General features: G+C 46.3%; 1 protein-coding gene across 3 annotated transcripts in view; it reads right to left on the bottom strand.

The window, feature by feature from the left end:
- Positions 1 to 646: 646 nt before the first annotated feature.
- LOC142583440 (endoplasmic reticulum aminopeptidase 2-like) overlaps positions 647 to 22,984 on the bottom strand; it is a 155,015-nt gene continuing 132,677 nt past the window's right edge. For 2 of the 3 annotated variants that reach the window (XM_075693909.1, XM_075693906.1), the window contains exons 14-16: positions 17,307 to 17,447; positions 16,712 to 16,793; positions 647 to 903 (exon numbers count right to left, since the gene is read on the bottom strand). In XM_075693909.1, coding sequence (XP_075550024.1) covers positions 763 to 903; positions 16,712 to 16,793; positions 17,307 to 17,447 — 364 coding nt within the window. In that variant the 3' untranslated portion in view covers positions 647 to 762. The remainder of the gene's footprint in view (positions 904 to 16,711; positions 16,794 to 17,306; positions 17,448 to 22,984) is intronic. The other variant, XM_075693908.1, reaches the window with a different exon arrangement.

The raw sequence follows: 22,984 nt of genomic DNA, 5'->3' as shown, positions 1-22,984 counted from the left end.
GTCTCTCATAGCTAATTGCTAAGGGAATGGTAAGTGCTTAGTGAAGCATCATACACAACTTCACGTGTTGAATTTGCCGACATTCTTTTTATGCAAAATTTATGGACAGACATGGTGCATTGTAAAACCAGTAGACCCCTTCAACACTACATAGCTTGCGATATCCAAGCCGCAAATTTTCTCGACTCATGCGCTTTTGAAGAAGGAACTGTGATGCAGGCATGACAGCAGAAAGAAGCCAACATATCCTTCAATAAGTACGGCTCGAGCCACCCATACCCGAAGCATGCACGAAGAGGCACACGGCAGCCGAGCGAGCCGGAGCGAGCGGCCTCCTGGCCGTGACATCACTCGCAAGAAGGCGCCACTCCAAGTTCTCGCTGCTAATAGGAAAGCATCCTGCGATTACATGTTGCAGAAAGATGGCAAATACCTGCGCACTTGTAGTTTGGCATGTGGCTTTCAAGTACACTCCAAGCAAAGTTAGCACTCTTTGTGGTTTATCTTCGTGTCCCCTAAAAATAATTGACTATCTAGTGTGCCTTTCGTTTTTTAACGCTCAGTACTTTGAAGTCACAAACAGCATCAGCGTAAACATAGCATTCTTGACTGGAAAGTGCATAGTTTTCAAAAAATGAGAGGCAGGCAAGACATTGAATTACATTTACTGTATGAGGACAAGATATGCGCAAAACTTCTTTCATAGCGCACACAGCAGAGATGGCCCTTGTGACACGCAATTAGTGCTCTGGCTGCAAGTGTCTAGGTGGTTGGCAGCAGCCACTGTCGCAGCTGTGGCTCCACGTGCTCAAACCAGAAGATATTTGAGCGGATGCGCTCCAGAGCCTGGTCGAGGGCCAGCCGGCCAGACTGCAACTCAACTTGGCCAAAGAACTGCTTCACCTGCGCACACATAAAACCCACACTGGCTCTCCACATTCACTTACAAGTGCTCCAGCCTCCCGGGCATGACTGGTTGCAGGGTCAGCCTCTGTTTTTCATTACCATTATTTATTTCCTGAGCTACTCCCCAAGCTCATGGTACACTAATGCGATTCTAGATTATGATGTTTTTAAATGTAAATTTTATTGTTAACAAGTGTGTGGAGAGAAAGTTTTCACTGAACAATGACTCTCAGTGCTTGAACCTTGTTTCATGCATGATGTTGCCATAAGCTGCAGCTCCCTTATTACCCTGGTTACATATAACAGTGAAACAAATAACTACTTGCCATGGCACATATTTACAGTAAAATTCTTTCAATGTTTTATTGTACATTTCTACCTGTTAGTGACCCATAAAAAGATTTTTGCTAAACCTGCGAGAAAAAGTTTCTCAAACGAAGCTTTCTTAATAAACCCTCCTGGACTTTGCTGGCTGCTGCAGCTGCTGTCTTGCTTCCCACGGAGAAAATAAAAGAATGATATCTCTGATGCAGCTTGATATCATCTGATATCTCAGATGATATCACTGATCAACAGCTTGATGCTCTAACCATTAGGACACAACTGCACGCATACTTCTCTGGTGCCAATGCCAAATAGCTTTCTGAGATGACTGGAACAAACAGCACATTGCATAGCCTGTGCACACTAGTTGCCATTTGGCCAGAGGCAGGAATGAAACAAGCCAATAATAGTTAACCTTACCACTGTCTTTCACATCATATTTAATGTGCACCTCTGCTCACCATCCTTCCTTCACCTTCGTCTTCGTGGAGCATTTACGTGAACTGCTGTTTGCCTTTTGGCATAGCTTATGAATTTTGCAGTTCACAAACATAAACATTGCATGACAGTAAAGTTGTGATGTGTTGCACATGAATATAAACAATGCATAAAATTACACATTGCATAGAATGTCAATAGAGGCAGCTGAATGCACTGATTTTAGTTTTATAGCATTTAATTAGCCTGCTTCATAAAAGCTTCACTTCACCAACATGTGCATTGAATCTCTATTGCATAATCTTTTTTGCACTGAGCAACTATATATATATATATATAATGCTATATATAATGCTGAGAGGCAGGGCAGATTCCGCAGCAATGGAAGACGGCATAAATCGTATTAATACCTAAACCGGGCAAGCGACTGCAAATTGAGAACTTGAGACCCATATCTCTCACTTCTTGCGTGGGGAAACTCATGGAGCACATGGTCCTAGCGAGGATAACCACCTACCTCGAAGACTGCGACGCGCTCCCGCCCACGATGATAGGATTCAGGAGAAACTTCTCAGCGCAGGACGCTCTGTTACAACTAAAACATCAGATTATAGATGATTCGGGCAGATCGACAAAGGCAATTCTTGGGTTGGACCTAAAAAAGGCCTTCGATAACGTAACACATGCAACGATACTAGATAGAGTAGGCGAACTAGGACTGGGAAAACGCACTTAGGATTATGTACGCAATTTTCTAACGGGCAGAAAGGCAAAGATCACGATAGCGGACCTAGTTTCGGAGGAGATCGAGATAGGCAGCGCAGGTACGTCACAAGGCTCGGTCTTATCACCGATGCTATTCAATCTGGCGCTAATCGGGCTGCCAGCCAAGCTACAAGAAATCGAGGGTCTAAGTCATACCTTATACGCTGATGATATCACCCTATGAGTGAGAAACGGAAGTGACGGGCAGATAGAACAAACGCTTCAAACAGCGGTTGAAACAATAGAAAAATATCTAGAGGGGACAGGGTTAACATGCTCGGCAGAGAAATCGGAGCTGTTACTGTAGACCGACTCGCAGAGGTCGCAAACCAGGCAGCTACAAGGAAGATCTCACCCATAGAGAGGAGATACAGTTAAAGATGGCCGATGGGAAACCCATACCCAAGGTCGATAGGATCAGGGTATTGGGTCTCCTCATTGAAGCCAAGGGCAACAACGCAGAAACCCTCAGAAGACTGGAGGGAACTGTAGCAACAAATCATGAGGCTAATCAGAAGGATAACAAATAAACATAGCGGGATGAAAGAGGAAAATACGATGAGGTTAATACAGGCCTTTGTAATAAGTAGAATAGTATACGTAGCGCCGTATTTAAAATGGCAGGTCGCGGAAAAGATCAAACTAGAATGCCTCATTCGGAAGATATACAAACTAGCCATAGGACTACCGATCAGCACTAGCACGGACAAGTTACTGCAATTAGGCCTACACAACACGATAGACGAGCTCAATGAAGCGCTATGTACGGCACAATATGAATGCCTCTCTTAGACTAGAGCAGGCAGACACATTCTAGAGAGATTAGACATAGGTTACCACACACAGCACGGTGTCAAGGTGGACATCCCGAGAGAGACGAAGGAAAGATTGGTAATACCTCCCATACCAAAGAACATCCGTCCAGAACACAATAAGGACAGAAGAGAGAACAGAGCGAAGCAAATCCAGAAGAAATTCGGCAGCGACAAGGACGAAGTGTTCGTAGACACGGCTCGATACAGTCGCAGACGGGGGTTTACGGCAGCCGTAATCGATAGGGAGAAACGGTGCAAGACGTGCGCGACGATACGCACCACAAGTAACGAGATAGCTGAAGAAGTAGCCATAGCGCTTGCAGTAGCTCAGACTAACGCAACCGTGATAGTCAGCGACTCTGAAACGGCAATAAGAAACTTTGCCAACGGCCGAATCTCCCCGGAGGCACTACGCATTCTTCTTGCAGGAGGCCAAAATTACAAAAGAAAGATATACATCACCTGGACACCCGCTCACACCCTCACGGAGGACGGCAACAACGAGGTGGCACACGACGCAGCTCGAGGGCTTACGGACCGAGCCGCAGTCGCAAGTGACACCCCGACACCCTCCGGACGTGACGGTGCGGTAAATGAGTGGGAGTGGGAGGACAGAATGACAACATATAATGACATTACGAAACATTATAGGTTAAAGAGGTGCATATTCCCGCGACCTCACGCAAAATTGACAAAAAAGCAGTCTGTCGCATGGCGGCAGTTACAAACTAGGACATATCTGAATCCTGCGCTCTCGCACATCATATATCCGGATGTATATCCTACGGACAAATGCAAAACATGTGAATCCAGAGCCACTCTGGAGCATATATTATGGGAATGCCGAGGGATAAATAACAATAAAGAAAACGCGGCTTCTAGCAGCAGCTTTCGCACGCGTTGGGAAGCCGCGTGCGAAAGCCTCGAGGATCAACTATGGGCCGTCCAGTGGGCCAAGGATGCCGCCAGGACCCACGAACTCCTGGCCATCACCTAAGTGGGGCCTTTGGCTCTCCCCACCAACTCGCAGGGCACACAATAAAGCTCTTTCCTCCTCCTCCTGAGCAACTAGATAGGTCACACGAAAAAAAATGTAATGGAAAACTTCCTGTTAAGGACGTTGACATGAGACCACAGGATGGAAAACAGGTAAGATAAATGCATTTACCATAGTGTGTTCCTATATTTGGAGAACTGGCCATCACTGAGGGCCTGCTGTCACTTTGCCTGTGGATATTTAGGGAACAATATGGCTTTGGGGCCGGTTTCTTATCAACAAGCTAATTTGCCTTGGAAGGTTCTGGGAACAACATGGCGTGAATGGCACCACTTTAAGCACAGGTTGTTCCTCTTTCTTTTCCTTTTTTCTCTTGGCAATGTTCTGTGCCATGTGGATAGAGAAACAGACGTGCATCAACCAATTATGTCACTGGTGTGCTGTGATTTATTGTGCCACTGTTTGGGAGGAGCCATCGAGGTTTTAAAACAGCTTCGAAACCATGGAGGAAGGAAAGCGTAGGAGAGGTCCTGGCCAGCACAGATGTTTTGGAGAAAGTGTGGTGGAAGTCATGTGCTGTTTTTCACAAAGGAGCACTGGGATTGGTAACCCAAACGTCAATGTTGCCATAGAAACTGGGCTCCTGAAGCTCTCACCACTGCTCTAGGCCTCTGAAGAGTGAGACAAATATTTTCTAGCCCGTGTCTTTCTCGCAGCACATTCTGTTCACAAGACAAGCTGACTTTGGAGCATGGTGGGTAAGCTTGAAGGTTGTGTTGAAGGTCTATGAGTGTGTCAGCCAGCAATAGGAACACTCAAGTAATCACGGTGTGGGTCTTCGTTGTCATCTTCAACGTGCAACAGAAAAGCACAGGAGTGCATCTGCTTCACTAAAACTGTTGCAGAAAATTTGTAGGCTTTGTTCTGACGGGTGTCGGCAGCACACACACCTGGCACCTCGTAGCAATGCAAGTTCAAAGCTCGCGCTTATCTGTACAGGTGAGCTGATTGGAGGCAAAAAGGGAGATGGCACACCAACATGGCTGCATTTCTGGCTTCAAAAACGTGATGTCAAGGCCTCTCCTATATTGTTTCTTTCCTCCATGTTCCGAACCCTCACTGTCATATTTAATGCAAGTGCAGGGGTGCTATTCAGGAGATCGGTGGATTCTGCTATACTCTAATGGCACCATTTTGAGCCAATCAGAGGCCGTAGCAGCCCTTGGGACCAATCAGGGCTGATCAGATGTGACAATATGGTGGACTTCACTGATGTCCAGAATGGCACCCCAGTGTTCTCTGAATCCCTGGCTCGGTCAAATGCACCAGATCAAGTGTTCACTTTGTCATTTGTATGTAACTTTATTTTAGTAAATAGCTGTGTGAATAAACTGTTATTTTATTCTGTTAAACTGTTATTTTACCAAGTTTAAGCGTCTGCGTTGTTCTATCTCCAATGGAATGCAGCAACAGTGGCAGTGCCAGAAAGAGGTAATGGCAAGGTTATCGTATATAAAGCTGGCAACTTTCACTTGAACCAAAAAAGGCACAAAAATTCCTCTGACCAGTGCAAAGCAGGAGCTTGCTACTGCCTATCTTAGATGGCTACGACCTTCAGAGCATGGGCGCAGCATGGCGATGGTGAACGATGACTGACAGCTGCGCTCGTTGGTGTTTATTCGGTGTGGTGATCAATGTTGTCCACTGAGCCCCGCAGGCTAACGAAGATTATGCATACGGATTATGCCCGAGGGGGCGTCACATGCTGTGCTCTTCACTTCATCAGTGTAGCAAGGTAGGCTCAACAACATTGCTTCTCAGTTTAACTAAACATATTACAAAATTCAACGAGGTTACCAGGTTATCAGAAATGAACAAGTACCTACAAGGTACTGCCTCGTAGACAACTAAATGCAAAGCGAACCATTTTCTTTAGGTTCATCCTATGCAATGTACAATAGTGTCATGCAACATTTATGTTTATGCAGTGCACAGGTCACAACTTTCACCTAATCCAACATTTGTTTATGCATTACATCGTTCATAAGCTGTGCCAGAATGCAAACATTGTGGGATTCTTGCCCCCGTGCTCTTGGGACAAAGGAACAACCCAGTAGTGCAAACAATAGCAAGGGCATTTATTGCACCTTTCATAGATCAATGCCAGCAAACCGAGCTGCTATCCACAACACATGCCGATGGGCACGCGACAAATCTAGGAAGTCCGACTCAACGCGACCGGATAGTGAGCGAATATGTTCGCCCCATGCTGGATCTCAATGCCTGATTGTTCGTGCGTACGGTCACGCGATCGGTGGCGCGTTCGAAGGAGGCCACGCGAGACGGTCTCGGAGAAGCATGTGTCGGTGCACGCGCTGGACGTCCGCGGCGTTCGCCGACCCGCAACCCAAGAGGAAGAGCTTTCTCCTTTTCGCGCCCAAGTAACCCCGCCGGTAGGAGGCGTTAGCAGCGCAACACTCGCGCCATCTCTCGTACTGCACTTCAACCGCACCGACCGCCGCGCGCCCCAGACCACGCAGCGAAGCCGCACTGCAAGAGACGGGAGCTATGCGGGAAAACAAGATATCAGGGGATGCGTGAGAGTCGCTCATCCCCACAACATGAAGTCAGGTGGGTGCCACACCAGTTGCAAATAAACCTCTTTGCAGCTCGTTAGAAATTTTGCTCTTAGTATCTGTAGCTTGTTTGCACGGTTGCAAGCTACAGATTGTGTATCCAGCTGTGCACAATGGATCCAACCCTCACCCTTGACGACAATGGCCTGAAAATCTCCCTCAGCTTCACGGTGCGCAGCTTATTTCACATGCACACGAAACTGTCATCGCGCTACTATGAATCAGTTCACAAAGCACACGGCCAGCTCAATGGCATACAGAAGGAATAGCTGCGATACTCGGAAGGCATAAAACCAGAGAGAAGAAAATTAAGGGCATCCGCCCACAAGGCAAGGAGTGTCATCATGCCGACACTGCTTGCAACGTTACTGCAGCAACGATCAGCTTGTGTGGCCAATTGTGCTCTTCATTCCTCGCAGTGTTTTCCTCTGAACTGATAAAAGCACTGCAAGCAAGGGATACAATGACACAGGAAAAGAAGTTTTTCTAGAAGATCTTGTAGCTAGGCTGGTTGGTAATGCATCTTGGTAACAGCTTCAGAGTGCAAGAAAAACACACTCACACGCACATACACCAAAGAATAGGATGCCCCTTTCTCGCACGGAAGCCACACTACCATAGTGAACAAGGTTATCATGTGCTCTAAAATTGACTTGATGGTTTTGCAAAACAGCTCTCACAACTAGATTTGCACTTTGTTTTTCCCACTGCTGCTTGCAGGGCTCTTGATTTCCTAGTTGTCTTCTTTGGGCTCAGGCTAGTTTGCACAAGCTGTATATTTAGGACGGTAATACAGTAAAGCCCTGCCTCATATAATGTATGTAATAGTTCTAAATTACGTCAAACTCTTGCCTTTGCTTTGAGATGTTGACAAATTTGACTTCGTCCTGCCATCTGCTAGCCGCCTGGTTACCTCAGATGGTAGAGCGGCTGCCCCGGAAAGGCGGTGGTCCTGGGTGCGAGTCCCAGACTAGGACGAATTTTTCTTCAACTGTGACACTTTTCTTTCGAGGAACCCGTATGGGTTTCCTTTGTAGCAATTGCTACGAACTGGTGGATGTCAATTGCTACGAACTGGTGGATGTCTGATTTCCTCTTTATTAATTAACTCATACAACATAGTTGAGGGGGGAGCCGCACTTACTTCAGTCTAATGGATGTCTGCTTTCACAGCCAACATTGCACGCGGGTGCCGAGTTGCTATTGGGCAAGCTGAAGCCGATGCAAAAATACAGCAGTGGAACAATGCCAATAGATAACGAAAAAGAGCGAGCTGTTGAGCTTGTTTCGTTTCGACCTATGCATGATCTTGCGAGCTTTCATGAGAACACCTAAGTTGTTGTCCAGCTGCCTCTGCAAAATGGATCCGTCAGTGTGTGCGCATTTGGAGAGCTTAGCCCGGCTCATAGATCCTTACTGCGATACGCTGTGTCATTGTACTGCTGGAACCAGATTAGTGGTATAATGCCACATGAACGCTAAGGTAGACATAAGGGGACCCAACAGAATGATCGCGCGTTGAAACACGGTAGAAAATTGCATAGTTTTGTTCCCTGCATGACGTGGGAACAAGCAGACAAAACGGAAATACATATCTCTTGCTAACGTACAAAGTAAAACAGACATGCAGACATTCAGTTTGCATGTTTTATTATTTCTCTAAGCTTTAATTAAGCTACTGAGGCAACAGATCAAACAAATGAACAACAGAACTAACAAATAATTCTCAAAGTCGCATGTCACTGTGAGTAACCTTACAGCCCTGTGAATTATGTAGATGCACTTGTGCGTCCGACCTCAACTTTCCGGCTCAGAGCCGAGCCCCCTCGAGGGCACACAATGTGCTGTTTGAAATTTCAGCTGTTTTCACAGCACGAAGTGGTGGAATACTTTAAAAACATGGTCATTAGCATGCACTGTATGCACTGCACTTGTCAGCTCAAAATGAGGTAGACCTGGTGAAGGGCCCTTTAAGGTGCTCGAGTACAGCAATATCTAGCGTAAATCTAGAAAGCAGGTATCAAGCAGCAGATACCTAAAAAACTTGTAGCATCAAGCCATGGTTGTTTTTTTTTTTCACGAAAAAACGAATTAGGCAACAGTCTGCTTTGTTTGTTTGTTGTTTTTCGGACCCAGGAAACACATGCCAATTCGTAACTGGATATACCGACATAGCACCATCCATGCATAAATGCAAAAGTTGGATTTTCTTTTCACATTCACCACCAGCAGAACTATATAAAAGGCTCTGGAATCCCTTTTGGCACTGACGATGCAATTTTTGCCAAAGTCTATAGCAGCATGTAGCAGGTTCCACACTTCATGGCAGTATTCAAGCAATGCAGCAGCAGTTCCTCCACTGCATTTCTATATGCTGGCAGCCAGAGGCGGGAATGGTGATGCGGCTTTGTATGAGCTAATTATGAAGCGTGAAAGAAATACAAAATGAAATGCGTCGTTACATAATATGGAAACACAGTATGCCTTGACTGTGCAAGGGCTCCAGTTTATCGTAATGACAACAGAAAACTCCAGGTTAGATGATGCAGCATCTTTCCTTCATGTGCTGCAAGCCATGTAGTGTGGCTCCATTCCAGCATAATAGTACACAACCTTCAACCAATATACAGCATGCTGTGTGTAGAGAGCTACTCACAGAGTGCAGGGTGAATGCTGTTTGTCAATGCCGCAAAAGCAGAATGCAGGCAATGCTGCTGATTGAAAAGCTCAGCCAGTTTAGTGCATTATCAGTTGGCCAAAAGTTTTCAGGAGTTCTGATATGCTGCATCAGACAAGCTCTGGCAACATTTCTTGCTGCCATATTTTGGGCTAATTGGCGCAAAATTATTAGTAAATTTTTACTATAAAATAAAAAGGTTCTTCACACTCATTCACACTTTGGGCATGACTGCACTGCAACGTGCTTATCATGGATAACAACTGCTACACTTGGGACGACGCTAAAAAATTCATTGTAAAGACAACCAGAAGTATCCCCACCAGACTGCAATCTAAATGCCGAGTGACGCTTCTAAATGTAAATGCACATAGTCTACTTAATAAAACTGATGACTTTAAGTATCTAGTGGATTGTCATGATCTATCTTTTGTTTCTGATCATGTCAAGGTGGGCTACGTGAGGCACCCGGTGCGTCCTTATGTGCCCCGGCCACTGCAATGTCACAAGTGCCTTAAGCTAGGACATGTCAGCGCTGTATGCACAGGCCATACGACATGCCTCCATTGTGCTGGCAGCCATGACGTATCTTCGTGCACAGTGAAAGAAATGAAGTGCTCGAATTGCAATGGACTCCACGAGGCCAATTCCAAGGAGTGTCCTAAACAAAAAAAGGAGAAGAAAGTACTGAACAAAATGAGCAAGACAAGTATATCCCACAAGGAGGCAGCAGCGTCAGTGCAACAGAGGAGGAGACCAACACGTCATCGGCGTGGGCAAGCTATAGGTCCAAACGAGAGCTCCCTTTGCAGGTCCAGGAGAAGGTAGTTGAATTGGCCTCGATAAATCTCTCCAAACCATTGCTTCAAGCCAGCTGCGCAAGCCCGGGATCGAATGTATGGCCACGCTTGCCGCCGCGCACACGGGCCTTAGACTGTCAGCACGAGCAAGGACAGTGCAACCAGATGGCACCATCGGACTCTGTTATCAAAACCATGCTGCGACAAATAATCGCCACCCTGCAGCTGCTACTATCCACTTTAAGTACGCCAGTGGCGCTAACAGCGGTTAAAATAATGAACGCTATAGACAGTCTCCTGGCTACATTGCAGTAACTTCTAACTCTGCTCGCTAAGATGACTGTGCTGTGGTGTGAAGTGTGCACGTACACAATGCACAGATACGGTATAATGTGCAGCCCTCATCGTATTTGCTGCACCCTCTTTCCTCTTCTAATTCCACCTCTGTTATTCCCCAAACCCCTTCCCCAGCGTGGAGTAGCAGGCTAGAGGCACTTCACTCAGGCCGACCTCTCCACCTTTCTGCCATTAAACATTATCTCCATCTCTTTTTTTGTTTCAGTAACCGAAACTTGGATCGGCGATGTTATTTCTGATGTTGAGTTTTTGCCTTCTTGCTATACGGTTCTACGGAAAGATACGTGCCGGTTGGGCAAGGCGGTGTGGCGCTCTTTTTTTTAAAAACGGCATCAAATTTTCTGCACTTCCAGAACTCACAGATATTGAATCACTTTGGGCCAAAGTTAAAATTGGTGGCTTCATCGTGGTTTTGCGTTACATATACCGCCTGCCTGGCTCTGGCAACATCTTTCCTATCGTTTGTGAATATGTATAGTTAAACAGAGGCTTCAATGCTGCGAGTTGATACTCTGTGGTGATTGAAATGTCCTGTGTATAAACTGGAGCTCTCATTCCGTAGCTGGTGGCGACAAATTACTGCGCGAGTCTTTCATTACCTTGGCTACTTCATTTGACCTAACACAGGTTGTCACTGTTCCTACATGTGAAGTTTCCATCTTGGATCTTGTCTTTGCGAATGAGCCACTTTTATGCAACAGCTTTGAATATGAAATAACTGATGGTCTTTGTGATCACAAAGCAGTTTTTGTTACATTTAATCTGGCCATTGACATCATAGCACCTGTTTTCAAAACTGTGTTGAATTTTAACTGTGCATCTAGATGACATTGCTATTACTGATTTACTGGCTACATCTTCTGGTTGCTTCTTGACTTCCAGTGACCACTCTGACGTCAATACCTTGAGTACTTATACAACATTGCCGAAGAGTGCATATTGAAATTTGTTCCAAAAGAATGTGTAAAACGCAACCTGGAATGCCCCTGGTGCTACAAGCGTATCACCTTATGCAACAAGTCAAATGGCCTCGCAAGCATCAGAACTCCCCGCTAAACAGTTTTTGCTAAGTTCACTGAAATCAACATTAAAAACTAAAATATGTGATGCAAGAGACTTCTTTTGCAACAATACACTGATTACACTCATAAAAGTTAACCCAGCAAAATTTTCGAAAACTATTAACCCTGTATTCCCGGTTTCATCTATATTTATTATTGACAAGTCAATGATGACCAACCCTGTTCTGATCCTTGTTCTATATCTGAAGCATTCAGCAACTACTTTAGACCTGTTTTTGTCTCTGATGATGGTACTAACCCAAGCTCCAGAGCACACGAGATGGTGCAGCCCATTTCTGATGTCCAAATGTTCATAGCAGGAGTTATTAACCATCTGCTTAGCATCTACACAACCAAAAGTAATGGACCAGATGGTGTTCCAAATGAATTTTTAGAAAGGTGCTCAGAAAGGGTGCACATTACCTAACCATTTTCCAAAAACTGACTGACTCATGCACTGTTGCTCGTCTCTGGAAAATTGCCACTGTCATCCCTGTATTTAAATCTGGCAACAAAAAGCTGTTTTCAAGCTACAGGCCAATTTCTTTAATTAACACATGATGTCAGTTATCAAAGCATATCATTCATAAACATATCAGCAGGTCTTTGGCTAATAATAGCATCATCTCCCAGTGGCAACATGGGTTCCGTTCTGGCCACTAAACAGTCGCACAACTCATCAAATTCACTCATGACGTTGCATTGGCACTAAACACTCGTGGACAGATAGATGACACCTTTATAGATTATGTGAAAGCATTTGATACAGTCTGTCACAAAAAACTTCTCGTTTTAAACTATGCTCAGTTCTTAAAAATTGCAAACTACATGACTGGCTGACTAGCTATTTGGATGTGAGATCTCGGATTGGTTCTTTTAAAATGCTCACTTGTCAGTTCCGTTACTTCAGGTGTTTCCCAGGGCTCAGTCTTGGGGCCACTACTATTCATTAGTATTGTCAAGAGGTGTTATAGTTTAATTGATGAAACTCTCGGATAGTAGAGCACCGCAGTGAGAGGACACACAGCTTAGGCAACACAGGCACAAGGCTTCCAACCACTCGTCGTCATCGTTTCTAGGAGCAGTGCTTGCTGCTTGTTCTTCCCCAGTACTACAATTACCTCCCCAGAGAAGGGGAGCCGGCTCGACGACCTATGGGCGAGATAGCACAGGTGGACCAAAGTATGGTTTGAGCTGCTGAACATGCACGATTTCACGCCCTCAGTGGCGCTTATCAGAAGGCGGCTCAAGGGGTTCTACCAAATAATTCACAGGAGACGTTTGACTGACAACACGGTAGGGACCCCGGTACTTGGACACAAGGTTGGGTGAAAGTCCAGGGCTGGCAGCGGGAACCCAAAGACAGACTAGTGAGTCAGGGGCATAGGGTGTAGGAGAGGCGGGAATATCCCGAAGGTGCTTCTGTAGCTGCTGATCTTCCGAAGTAAATGTGCGGGCGAGCTTTCGGCACTTTTCTTCGTGTGGAGCAGCTTTGGACAGGGCAGTAGCCTTCGTTGTGTCAGGGCGATACAGAAGGGTGGTATCCATTGTGCAAAAAGGCCACTACGGGGAAAATCCCGTAGTGGTCTGTGTGGCGGTATTATAAGCGTATGTCATGAAGGGTAGAATGCTGTCCCATTGGTCTGGTTAGATGCGATGTACATGGCTAACATGTCGCCAAGAATACAGTTAAAGCACTCAGTCACCCCATTAGTTTGTAGGTAGTATGCAGTAGTGGTACGGTGAGTTACATGGCATTCCTTGAGTAGGGATTCTATAATGTCAGAGAGAAGACTCTGTTGCTCAGCAATTTTCTGGGGCCTCCATGGCGAAGTATGATGTTACGCAGGAGGAACCAGGCAACATCACGCACAGATGCTATCGCATAAGATGGTCTATCGCCACAATCACCCAGCGGTTGCCATCTGAAGTACTCGGAAGGGGCCCATAAACATCAACTCCAACGCGAGCAAAGGCCTGTCCTGGACAAGGCAATGGCTGCAGCAGAGCTGCTGAGGCACGAGGGGTATTCTTGCGGCATTGGCAAGTGAGGCAGGAACGGACATATTGGCAGACGAATCAGCACATCCCGCACCAGTAATAACGGAGTCGCAGGTGCGCGTATGTTTTTAGTACTCCTGCATGTGCTCATTACGGGTCATTGTGAAACGCTGCATGTATGTCCGAACGTAGATGCCGAGGAACCACGAGTAACCATCTGCGCCCGTCCGAGAGGTAGTTACGCCGGTATAGGAGCTCGTCATGAACAGCGAAGTGGTGTGCTTGGCAATGCACCGCACGATCAGGAGAAGGTGCTGATGGGTGTGACAGAAAAGCCAGCATAGCAACAATCTATTGAGCCTTCTGCTGCTCCAAAAGCGTGTTCGTGGCAGTGAGGGAGGACTCACATATTCATACTTTCTTATAATTGGGCTGGCCTGGCACTGGGCAGCAAGACAAGGCATTCACATCCGAATGTTTATGGCTATAGCGGTACAGCACTCAAATATCGTACTTTTGGAGGCGAAGCACCCATCGAGCGAGGCAACCTGAAGGATCTTTCAAGGACGACAGCCAGCAGAGTGCATGGTGGTCAGTGATGATGTTGAACGGGTGACCATAGAGGTAAGGACGAAAATTAGTTATGGCCCAAATGATAGCCAGGCATTCTTTTTCTGTAACGGAATAGCTTGCTTCTGCTTTTGTGAGTGAGCGGCTAGCGAAGGCAACAACGTATTCGTCAAAGCCAGTCTTTCATTGTGTAAGAACAGCGCCAATGCCGACGCCACTGGCATCCGTGTGTATTTCTGTCAGTGCGCTTCGGTCAAAATGTCGGAGCATGGGTGGTGAGGTTAGCAGACGACGCAGCGGCATGAGTATGGCATCGCAAACTGGTGGCCAGACCAAGAGGTCATGGTTACCTGTGAGAAGCTGCGTCAAAGGCACTATTATGGAGGTGAAGTTGCGGATGAAACAACGAAAGCAGAAGCATAATCCGATGAGGCTATGGAGTTTTTTTTTGTGGTTTTTGGTCGTGGGAATTCGACGACATGGCCAAGCATGACTAGCTGCCGGGTGGCGAAGTGAGACTTCTTTAAGTTGAGCTGGAGTCCAGCATCGGTGAGGAAAGTGAGCATGCGTTTGAGTCGGAGCAGGTGATAAGAAAAGTCCGTGGAAAAGATGACAATGTCATCGAGATAACAAAGGCGCCTACCATCTGAAGCCCCGGAGGACGTTATCCATCATTCTTTCAAACAGTGCAGGCGCATTACACAGGCCAAAGGGCATCACGGTAAATTCATATAAGGAGGTATGGTGGGGTAAATGGTACATGTTAGTTTTAACGTAATATTTTAGAAATGGCTGCAGACATCCGCATCAACTTTCACGGGCTTACAAAAGATGCTCTTGGGTACAATACGAGACACTTTGTTTGTGTCGAGATGGTTTGATTTTCCGGTGGCCCACTCCCAAAAATTCGGGTGTGTTTAATTATTTGATGTACCTTTTCTCTGCAGCCATGCAGAGGAATGTGATGATATTATGCAGTGTTATTCTAAATACTCATAGGTTATATCTGAACTAAAGAAATATTATATCCACTGTGGAGTTCGCACCCGAAAAAGAATAATATCTCTGCTTGCACAAAACCACAAGGGGGGTTTCTTGCAATGTAAATTTTTCCAGTGTTATCATTCATATCATCAGAGATTTCTTTAGTTCAGAATATTTATGACTGGTTGTAGTACATGTGTACAAAATTTCACTGGAATGGGATGAATACTTTCTGAGAAAAGGTACATTGAATTTGAAATATTCATAAAAAATGCAATTTGAGAAAAACTAAGTTTTATGTTCGAATACTGCTTGCGGATGCTCAAAATTCCCCAGAGGGATACATCTTGCTGCTGACTTTCTTCCAGGTGTCTCCAAAACCCTTCTTAGTGTTACCTTTTATCTATCGTTTTTTCTTGCTCTCCGCAGAGTCATAGAATTCTGCCATGTCAACGGGCTCTTTGTCCATCCTATCGAGGGAAATATTACAAAACAGACCTGGAACAATTCCAAGGGCCTCCAGAACAGCTTCTCGTGCAGAATTACTGTCACTGTAGTAGGCTACAGCACTGTTAGTTGCTGTCTTCAATGCATAAGCACTGACAAAGTTTTGTTAGGGCAGCGGCACCAGATGAGTTGGTTGAGCAACTCATTGGTGCTCTGTGTTCATTCATGAATACATTTGCTCAGAAGACCAGTTACCTTTAAAGTTTGCTTTCTGCTTCATTTTCAGGATGATCGTGCCATCTTCTGGGCAAGTAATATGTTTGAAACTCAAAACAAAGGCGACCATGACCACTTAAGCATGAGTCTGACGTAATAGTTCTTTTCTACAAAGGACTATTACGTCAAACACTTGCTTCGAGTTGTTAACAAATTCGACTTCGCCCTGCCATCTGCTAGCCACCTGGTTAGCTCAGAATGTAGAGCGGCTGCTCCAGAAAGGTGGCGGTCCCAGGTTTCAGCCCCTAACCAGGATGAATTTTTCATCAACTACGATTCTTTTCTTTCGAGGAACCCGTATGGGATTTTGTGGCAATTGCTACGATTGGATGGATGCCTCATTTTCTTTTAATTAATATATCATTTTTAGTGATTTTTAGTGATGGCAGTAAAGCCATGCGGCGAAGCCGGATTATAGGAGATGGGAACTATGCAAGAAAACACCATATCAGGGTACGCGTGAGAGTTGCACATCCCCATAAGGCAGGTGATTCCGGAAACATGCTGCAACCCCATTTCCCAGGCAAGTTGAGATGCTCTGACAAAAACCTGATCGTCAGCACTAAGCCACTTAAGCTGCATGCCCTTTGTCAAATCAGCCCTTCTTGTGGGCACTCCTTTTTTTAATGGTGTGCTAGCTATTCAGTGGCCACTGACCTCTTGGTAGTCATACTCAGTGTGAAACCTTGGCAGTAGAGCTGATAGGATGCTGTCCAGAGAGAATGTTGTCTCCTTGAAACTGCAACGAGAAAACATAAAGACTCAGTGACAAGGTTTCGTCTACGGCTTTATCTACTTAATAAAGGGAAAATGAGACATCCACCCAAACGTAGCAAAGTGCTCCAAAGGAAACCCGTACAGGTTCCTCGAAAGAAAAGCTTCGCAGTTGAAGAAAAATCGTCGTGACGAATTTTTCTTCAACTGCAAAGCTTTTCTTTCGAGGAACCCGTACGGGTTTCCTTTGGAGCACTTAGCTAAGTTTGGGTGGATGTCTCATTTTCCCTTTATTAATTAGTTTTCTCCACCTTGCAGGTTTCCGCAGAACTATTATGTTAGCTTCCTCTACACGGAAAGAATTGAGATTTGAAGCAGGAAGCGCTTCTATGTCATGATAGCAAATATCATAAGTTCACAATGCCTCAGCTTTGGTAGTCAAGTGTTCCACGAAGTCCACAATGCCTGAGCTTTATATTTCATACATGCAAGCTTTCTTTTGCAGTACATATCAATGAAGAAAGGACAACTTGCTCACAGACTGTAAATAGCGTCCCAATGGCTCTTGAGGAAGTGCCAGGTGAGCAAATGACCAGCAGGGTTGCTGGCCACGACGCCAATGACCGTGTGTATGTCTTGGGCACGTACCTTGTCTGGCTCCAGTGAGAACTGCAGGTATCTAAGTAAGCGGGCATCCAAGGTGAGACTCTGGCATGCTATAAATGTGCACCTCCTCACAGTGTTTCCTAGCTCTTTCTTTTGTGAGATGACACATCTTTCATGTATAATGTGAATGCACTGAAGAAATGATAATACTGGCTCTAAAATGGCAGCAGAAGTTCTGCTGCTTTGCTTCACACACTGGTGTCTTGTTACTAATAGCATTTGAAATAAACATTTCAGTGGAACTTCAGAATTCAACCTTGTGGGGTCTCAAGCATGCTCTTGGGACAAAGCAAGGAGAAGACAGTAGGAGAAACCAACCAAAGGGCGTTTATTCTGCCTTCCATGCAGTAATGGCAGCTATCTGAATTGCAACTAATGGAAGGTCTTGATGGATGTGGACGGATCAAGGAAGTCCGACTCACCACACAAGGATACCAGGCAAATATGTTGAACTACTTAACTACTGCCTACCGCCACTGCACGTGCAACGCAAGAGGACCAGATTCCAGAAGATGCCAAAGCCATGCAGGGAAAACAACTTCAGTAGATGCAAGAGACTCTATCATCCCCACAGCCTATATTGTAACTATGCAACTTATATAACTTATACCCAAGCAGAGACTGTCCAAATTTCATAACATTACACGGGGCAAGCACAAGAACTTGGAGCCCGTCTATAACATTTGCATATTTTGCGGCTTACCTAGACTTCATTTGTGCTTTCTCTTTTTCTTTTAATTCACACGTTTGGGCTACCATTACCTCCGATCACCATTACTTACGAGTCAAGACTAAAGGAGTGTGTGGTCTTCTGACTGGAATACTGCTAATACTACTGCCATTACAGAAGTAAAATTTGCCCAATTTAAAGTCGTGCAAGACATGACTATTTCCCGCCAAAAAATGAGCTTTCAGGCTGTCCAAACAAGAGGAAGGCTTGAAGTGATCCAGACTGGTTGAACAGGAAATGTAGTAGAAGCCAACCAATGTTTTCATGAAAGCGTACCATTTTTTTGGTTTCTCAGCTAGGATAATTGAGAAAATGGCAGAAAACTTTTAGTTATATCTGTGCTGTAGAAAAGTGGAAGTTTGCATTTATTCATGGACCTTGTGAATGAAACAACAACAAAGGGCATGGCAGCATGGCTTGCACGCAGATGGCTCACCCGCTTGTCTTCTTTGTGCAGATTATCGCTAACCTGCTGCCGATACCAGCGGGACATCAAGAACCAAATCAGCCTTTCGTGATTCTCGACGCGCATGTGCTTCAGAACGGCACCTTTTCGTCGCTTCCTTTCCTGCCATTTGCGGAAGGGAACCTGTCATCGTCTACCTCCAGCGGAAGTACATTCTTGAAGCCGCCCAGAATGGCCCTTCACCTCACCCGGAGCATAAAAGCCAGCGACGACCCAGCACATCCCAAAGGGCACAGCAGCAGGGCTTGAACGCAGATGGCTCACCCGCTTGTCTTCTTTATGCAGGTAAGAAGACGTTTTTGAAAGTGTTTTTGCTCTAGTGGGCGCTGTCTCGTCGTGCTGCCGTACCCTACGGTGCTTCTCGATTCTTTGTATGACATAGTGTACCTTGCAAAGTTGTTATTGCTTGCTGGAGACGTCGAGACTAATCCCGGGCCTGACCTTTCGGACCTTGCCAAACAGTTAACTCAAATCGCCGCAAATATAAAGACAATAAAGGAAGAACGACTGACATCGATAGATAAAAAACTAGAACATCTATCATGCCTTGAAGATAATGTTTCAGCTTGCACTAAACAAGTCGCTAGCCTACAAAAAAATTGTATCGTCCTTGGAATTAAGGCTAGACGATCTAGAGAATAGATCCAGAAGGTCGAACCTTATTATGTATGGTATGCAGGAAGATATAGAAGAAAATACCGAATCTCTGGAACGCGCGGTGAATGAAAAGGTCATTAGGCATACTTTGAAGTTAGAAGCAGTGGCAATTGAACGCCTCCATAGACTAGGCAAACCAATGGCAAACAAAACAAGACCAATAATCTTTAAGCTCCTTGACTTCCGAGACAAAACAAAAATTCTGCGTAACTGTCAAAAACTCAAGGATATTGACTACGCCATCAGCGAAGACTTCTCACCGCGAGTTTGAGATATTAGGAAGAAGCTATGGCAATATGGAAGAGAAAGGAAGGAATCCGGTAATAAAGTGGCCCTGGTCTATGACAAACTAAAGATTAATAGTTGCCTTTATCCTTGGGACGAGGAAAATAATGAGGTGACCCCCATTATGCCCACTTCAAGTGATGCAAAAAACCAGGACACCGGTACGCGAACCTGCGGTGACGTCACAAGATAGACTATAAAAGCTACACTAACCTTTGATAAAGCGTTCGTTCTTTGCCAACTGCTTCTCGAGTTACTTCAGTGGCGACGAGGCTGCCCACTACCGGGCCGTGCCTGCTCCATGGCGGCCCACGCCGGACCACCGGGTTTCGACGAAACGGAAGACAGTTGGGACGCCTACCAGGTGCATCTGCAGTCCTACTTTGAAGCTTACGATATCGTCGACTCGAAGAAACGACGAGCCCTGCTAACGGCAGCCTTAAGCACGGCAACAGCCTGCATAATAACGGTACGGCGCGCGCCGGCGAAGATTCAAGACCTTACCTACAAGAAGCTGCTTGAACTGCTGGCAGAACACTTTGCGCCACAGGGCAATGAAATAGCGGAGTCCTACAAGTTCTTCACCAGATGCCAGCGTCCCGACGAGGCAACGAAGGACTTCATTGTGGAAATTCGGAAGAAGGCCTGCAGTTGCAACTTTGGCGAGGCACGGGACAGGATGCTACGAGACAGACTTGTTTGTGGTCTACGTGATGCTGGCGTTCGTCGGAAGCTTTTGGCCAAAATTTTGCTGACGCTGAAAGAAGCCGAAGATATAGCGTTAGCAGCAGAGATGGCAGCTCTCAACGTTGATCACATGGAGAGGACACAGGATTATGGCGCCGTCCATGCTGTGAGGAGCAAGGTGCAAGGTCAACCGTATTACCACAAGACTCATCCGAGCACTTCTCGACCAAGCGAAGACGTCGTTTGCCCGTGCTGTGGTAGCACTAAGCACAAGGCAGCAAAGTGCAAGTTTCGCCGGGCGGAGTGTTTTCGCTGCCGACGTAAAGGGCACCTAGCTAAGATGTGTGTATGGAAACAAGGGGTGGCCCTTTGTGAGGAGCATTCTTCAGAGAGCGACGGCAACGAACTTTGTCTACTGAGTTTGTACACTACGTCGGTAAACTTGGTCAAGCCTGTGGTTCGCACCCTCTGCTGGAACGGAATTCTGCTGACAATGCAAGTGGGCATCGGATCGCCTGTCTCCATCATTACGTGGAAAACATACTGCAAGCATCGGCATGCCTGGCCTGTGCTCCGCGAGATGTCCTTGCAGTTGTTCTGATTTCTTGGCAAACTTTCCGTGAGGGGTGAGCTGAAGCTTCCGGTCTCGTACGCGGGAAAGACCCTAGATGCAACTCTAACCGTACTGCAATGCGATGGCCCGAACTTGTGCGGGCGAGATGTCATCAGCGCATTTGACCATAGCGTCTTCAGCATTCTCGGCGAGGAAACCTCCGGTGAGCAAAATGTCCCTGACAGTACTTTGGTTAGCGCACTCTTAGAGGAGTTCGGCGATTTGTTCACGCCAGGTCTATGGCTAATTGATGGCCCCGCAGTCCATTTGCGGTTGTGAAAAAATGCGATGCCGCGGTTCTGCAAAGCACGTTCTGTGCCGTATGCAATGCGGGAGCAAGTGTCAAATGAAATAGACAGACTTGTTAAGCATGGCATTCTCTCGCCTGTCGACAGTGCAGAGTGGGCCACGCCTTTGGTTCCCGTTATCAAAAAGAATGGTTCCATTCGGTTGTGTGGCGATCTTAAGGTGACCGCATGTGCTGCATGTGTCACGCAGCAGTACCCATTGCCAAAAATAAGAGATAAAATAAGAGATATCTTTGCAAACCTAAACGGTGGTGAAGTATTCGGCACCATCGACTTGAAGGATGCTTACAGTGAGTTGCCGCTTGATGAGGAAACGAAGAAGATATTGGTCGTAAACACTCCAAAAGGCCTGTTTTGCTTTAATAGGCTTCCTTTTGGTGTAGCCTCTGCTCCTGTGATTTTTCAGAGACGCATGGACGGCATCCTGCAAGGCATTCCAGGCATTCAAGTATGTTTGGACGATGTGGTAGTTGCGGAGAAATGCGGCAACTGAGCGATGCTACGTCAAGTTTTCAGATGTTTCCGGCAACACGGTGTCAAGCTGAATCCGCAGAAATGCAAGTTCCGACAAGCAGAAGTTGAATTTCTGGGACATCGTATAAATACGAACGGATTGTTACCTAAGATGGACAAAATTGCTGCAATAATGAAAATGCCGAAGCCAACCGGTGCTGCGGAACTACGGGCGTTTTTGGGCTTCGTGACCTACTACCACTCATTTCTGGGAAACTTGGCTACTGTTCTAGAGCCGCTGCTTAACTGCTAAGAAAGAACACATGCTGGCAGTGGGGAGCGAGACAAGATAATGCGTTCCGAGCAACAAAGCGGCTGCTAGAGGAAGATAAGTTCTTGGTGCACGACGATCCAAGTAAGCCGCTTATCTTGGAAACCGATGCGTCGTCGTGTGGCGTCGGCGCAGTGCTATATCACAGAGTAAATGGGCAAGATCGACCAATTGGGTTCCGGTCGCGAATGCTTTCAGCTGCTGAGCATAATTACGCGCATATTGAAAGAGAGGCATTGGCAGTTGTCTTCGGGGTTACAAAGTTCCGGGAATATCTGCTCGGGAAGCATTTCACGCTTGTTACAGATCACAAACCTCTTCTGAGCCTTTTCAGCCCCAACAAGCCCGTTCCCGCCATGGCCGCTGCCCGGATTCAGCGTTGGTCCCTCTTGCTAAGCGCCTACAACTACAAAATTCAGTTCAAGCCAGGAAAGACGTTGATTCCTGCAGACACCCTCAGCCATTTACCGGTGCGGCAGGAACATAACAACACTAAGGCTGCAGAAGATGACGCTCGTGAGTATGTTCTTCTGACCGATCACCTCAACACCTGTCCTCTGTCGGCGAGTGACTTGGCTGAAATGACTGTTGACAGCGACCTCGCGCAAGTCCGCGATTACATTCAGAATGGCTGGCCACGGTACTTGCAACCGGCTCAGGAGCCGTTACGCGTGTACATGCACAGGAAAGACGAACTGACGTACAGCCACGGAATTGTGTACTGGGGCCATCGAGCGGTTATTCCAACAAGTGTGCGGCAGTCAATGCTGTGTATGCTGCATGATGCACATCAAGGGATAACTGCTATGAAGAACCTGGCACGTTCTGTTTTCTGGTACCCAGGGCTCGATCGGGACATTGAGAAGATGGTCAACGCACGTCCAACATGCATAGAATGGGGCAGCATGCCTCCTGCCCGACAACCCGGGCCTTGGCTGGACACAGAGGAGCCATGGTCTAGGGTCCATATCGATTTTGCGGGTCCTGTGGTAGGTAACATGTTGTTGATTGTGGTTGACA

The sequence above is a fragment of the Dermacentor variabilis genome, chromosome 5 (assembly GCF_050947875.1).
Source record: "Dermacentor variabilis isolate Ectoservices chromosome 5, ASM5094787v1, whole genome shotgun sequence".
In the NCBI taxonomy this organism is placed as follows: Eukaryota; Metazoa; Arthropoda; class Arachnida; order Ixodida; family Ixodidae; genus Dermacentor; species Dermacentor variabilis.
This window is presented reverse-complemented; position numbering and strand designations above follow the sequence as displayed.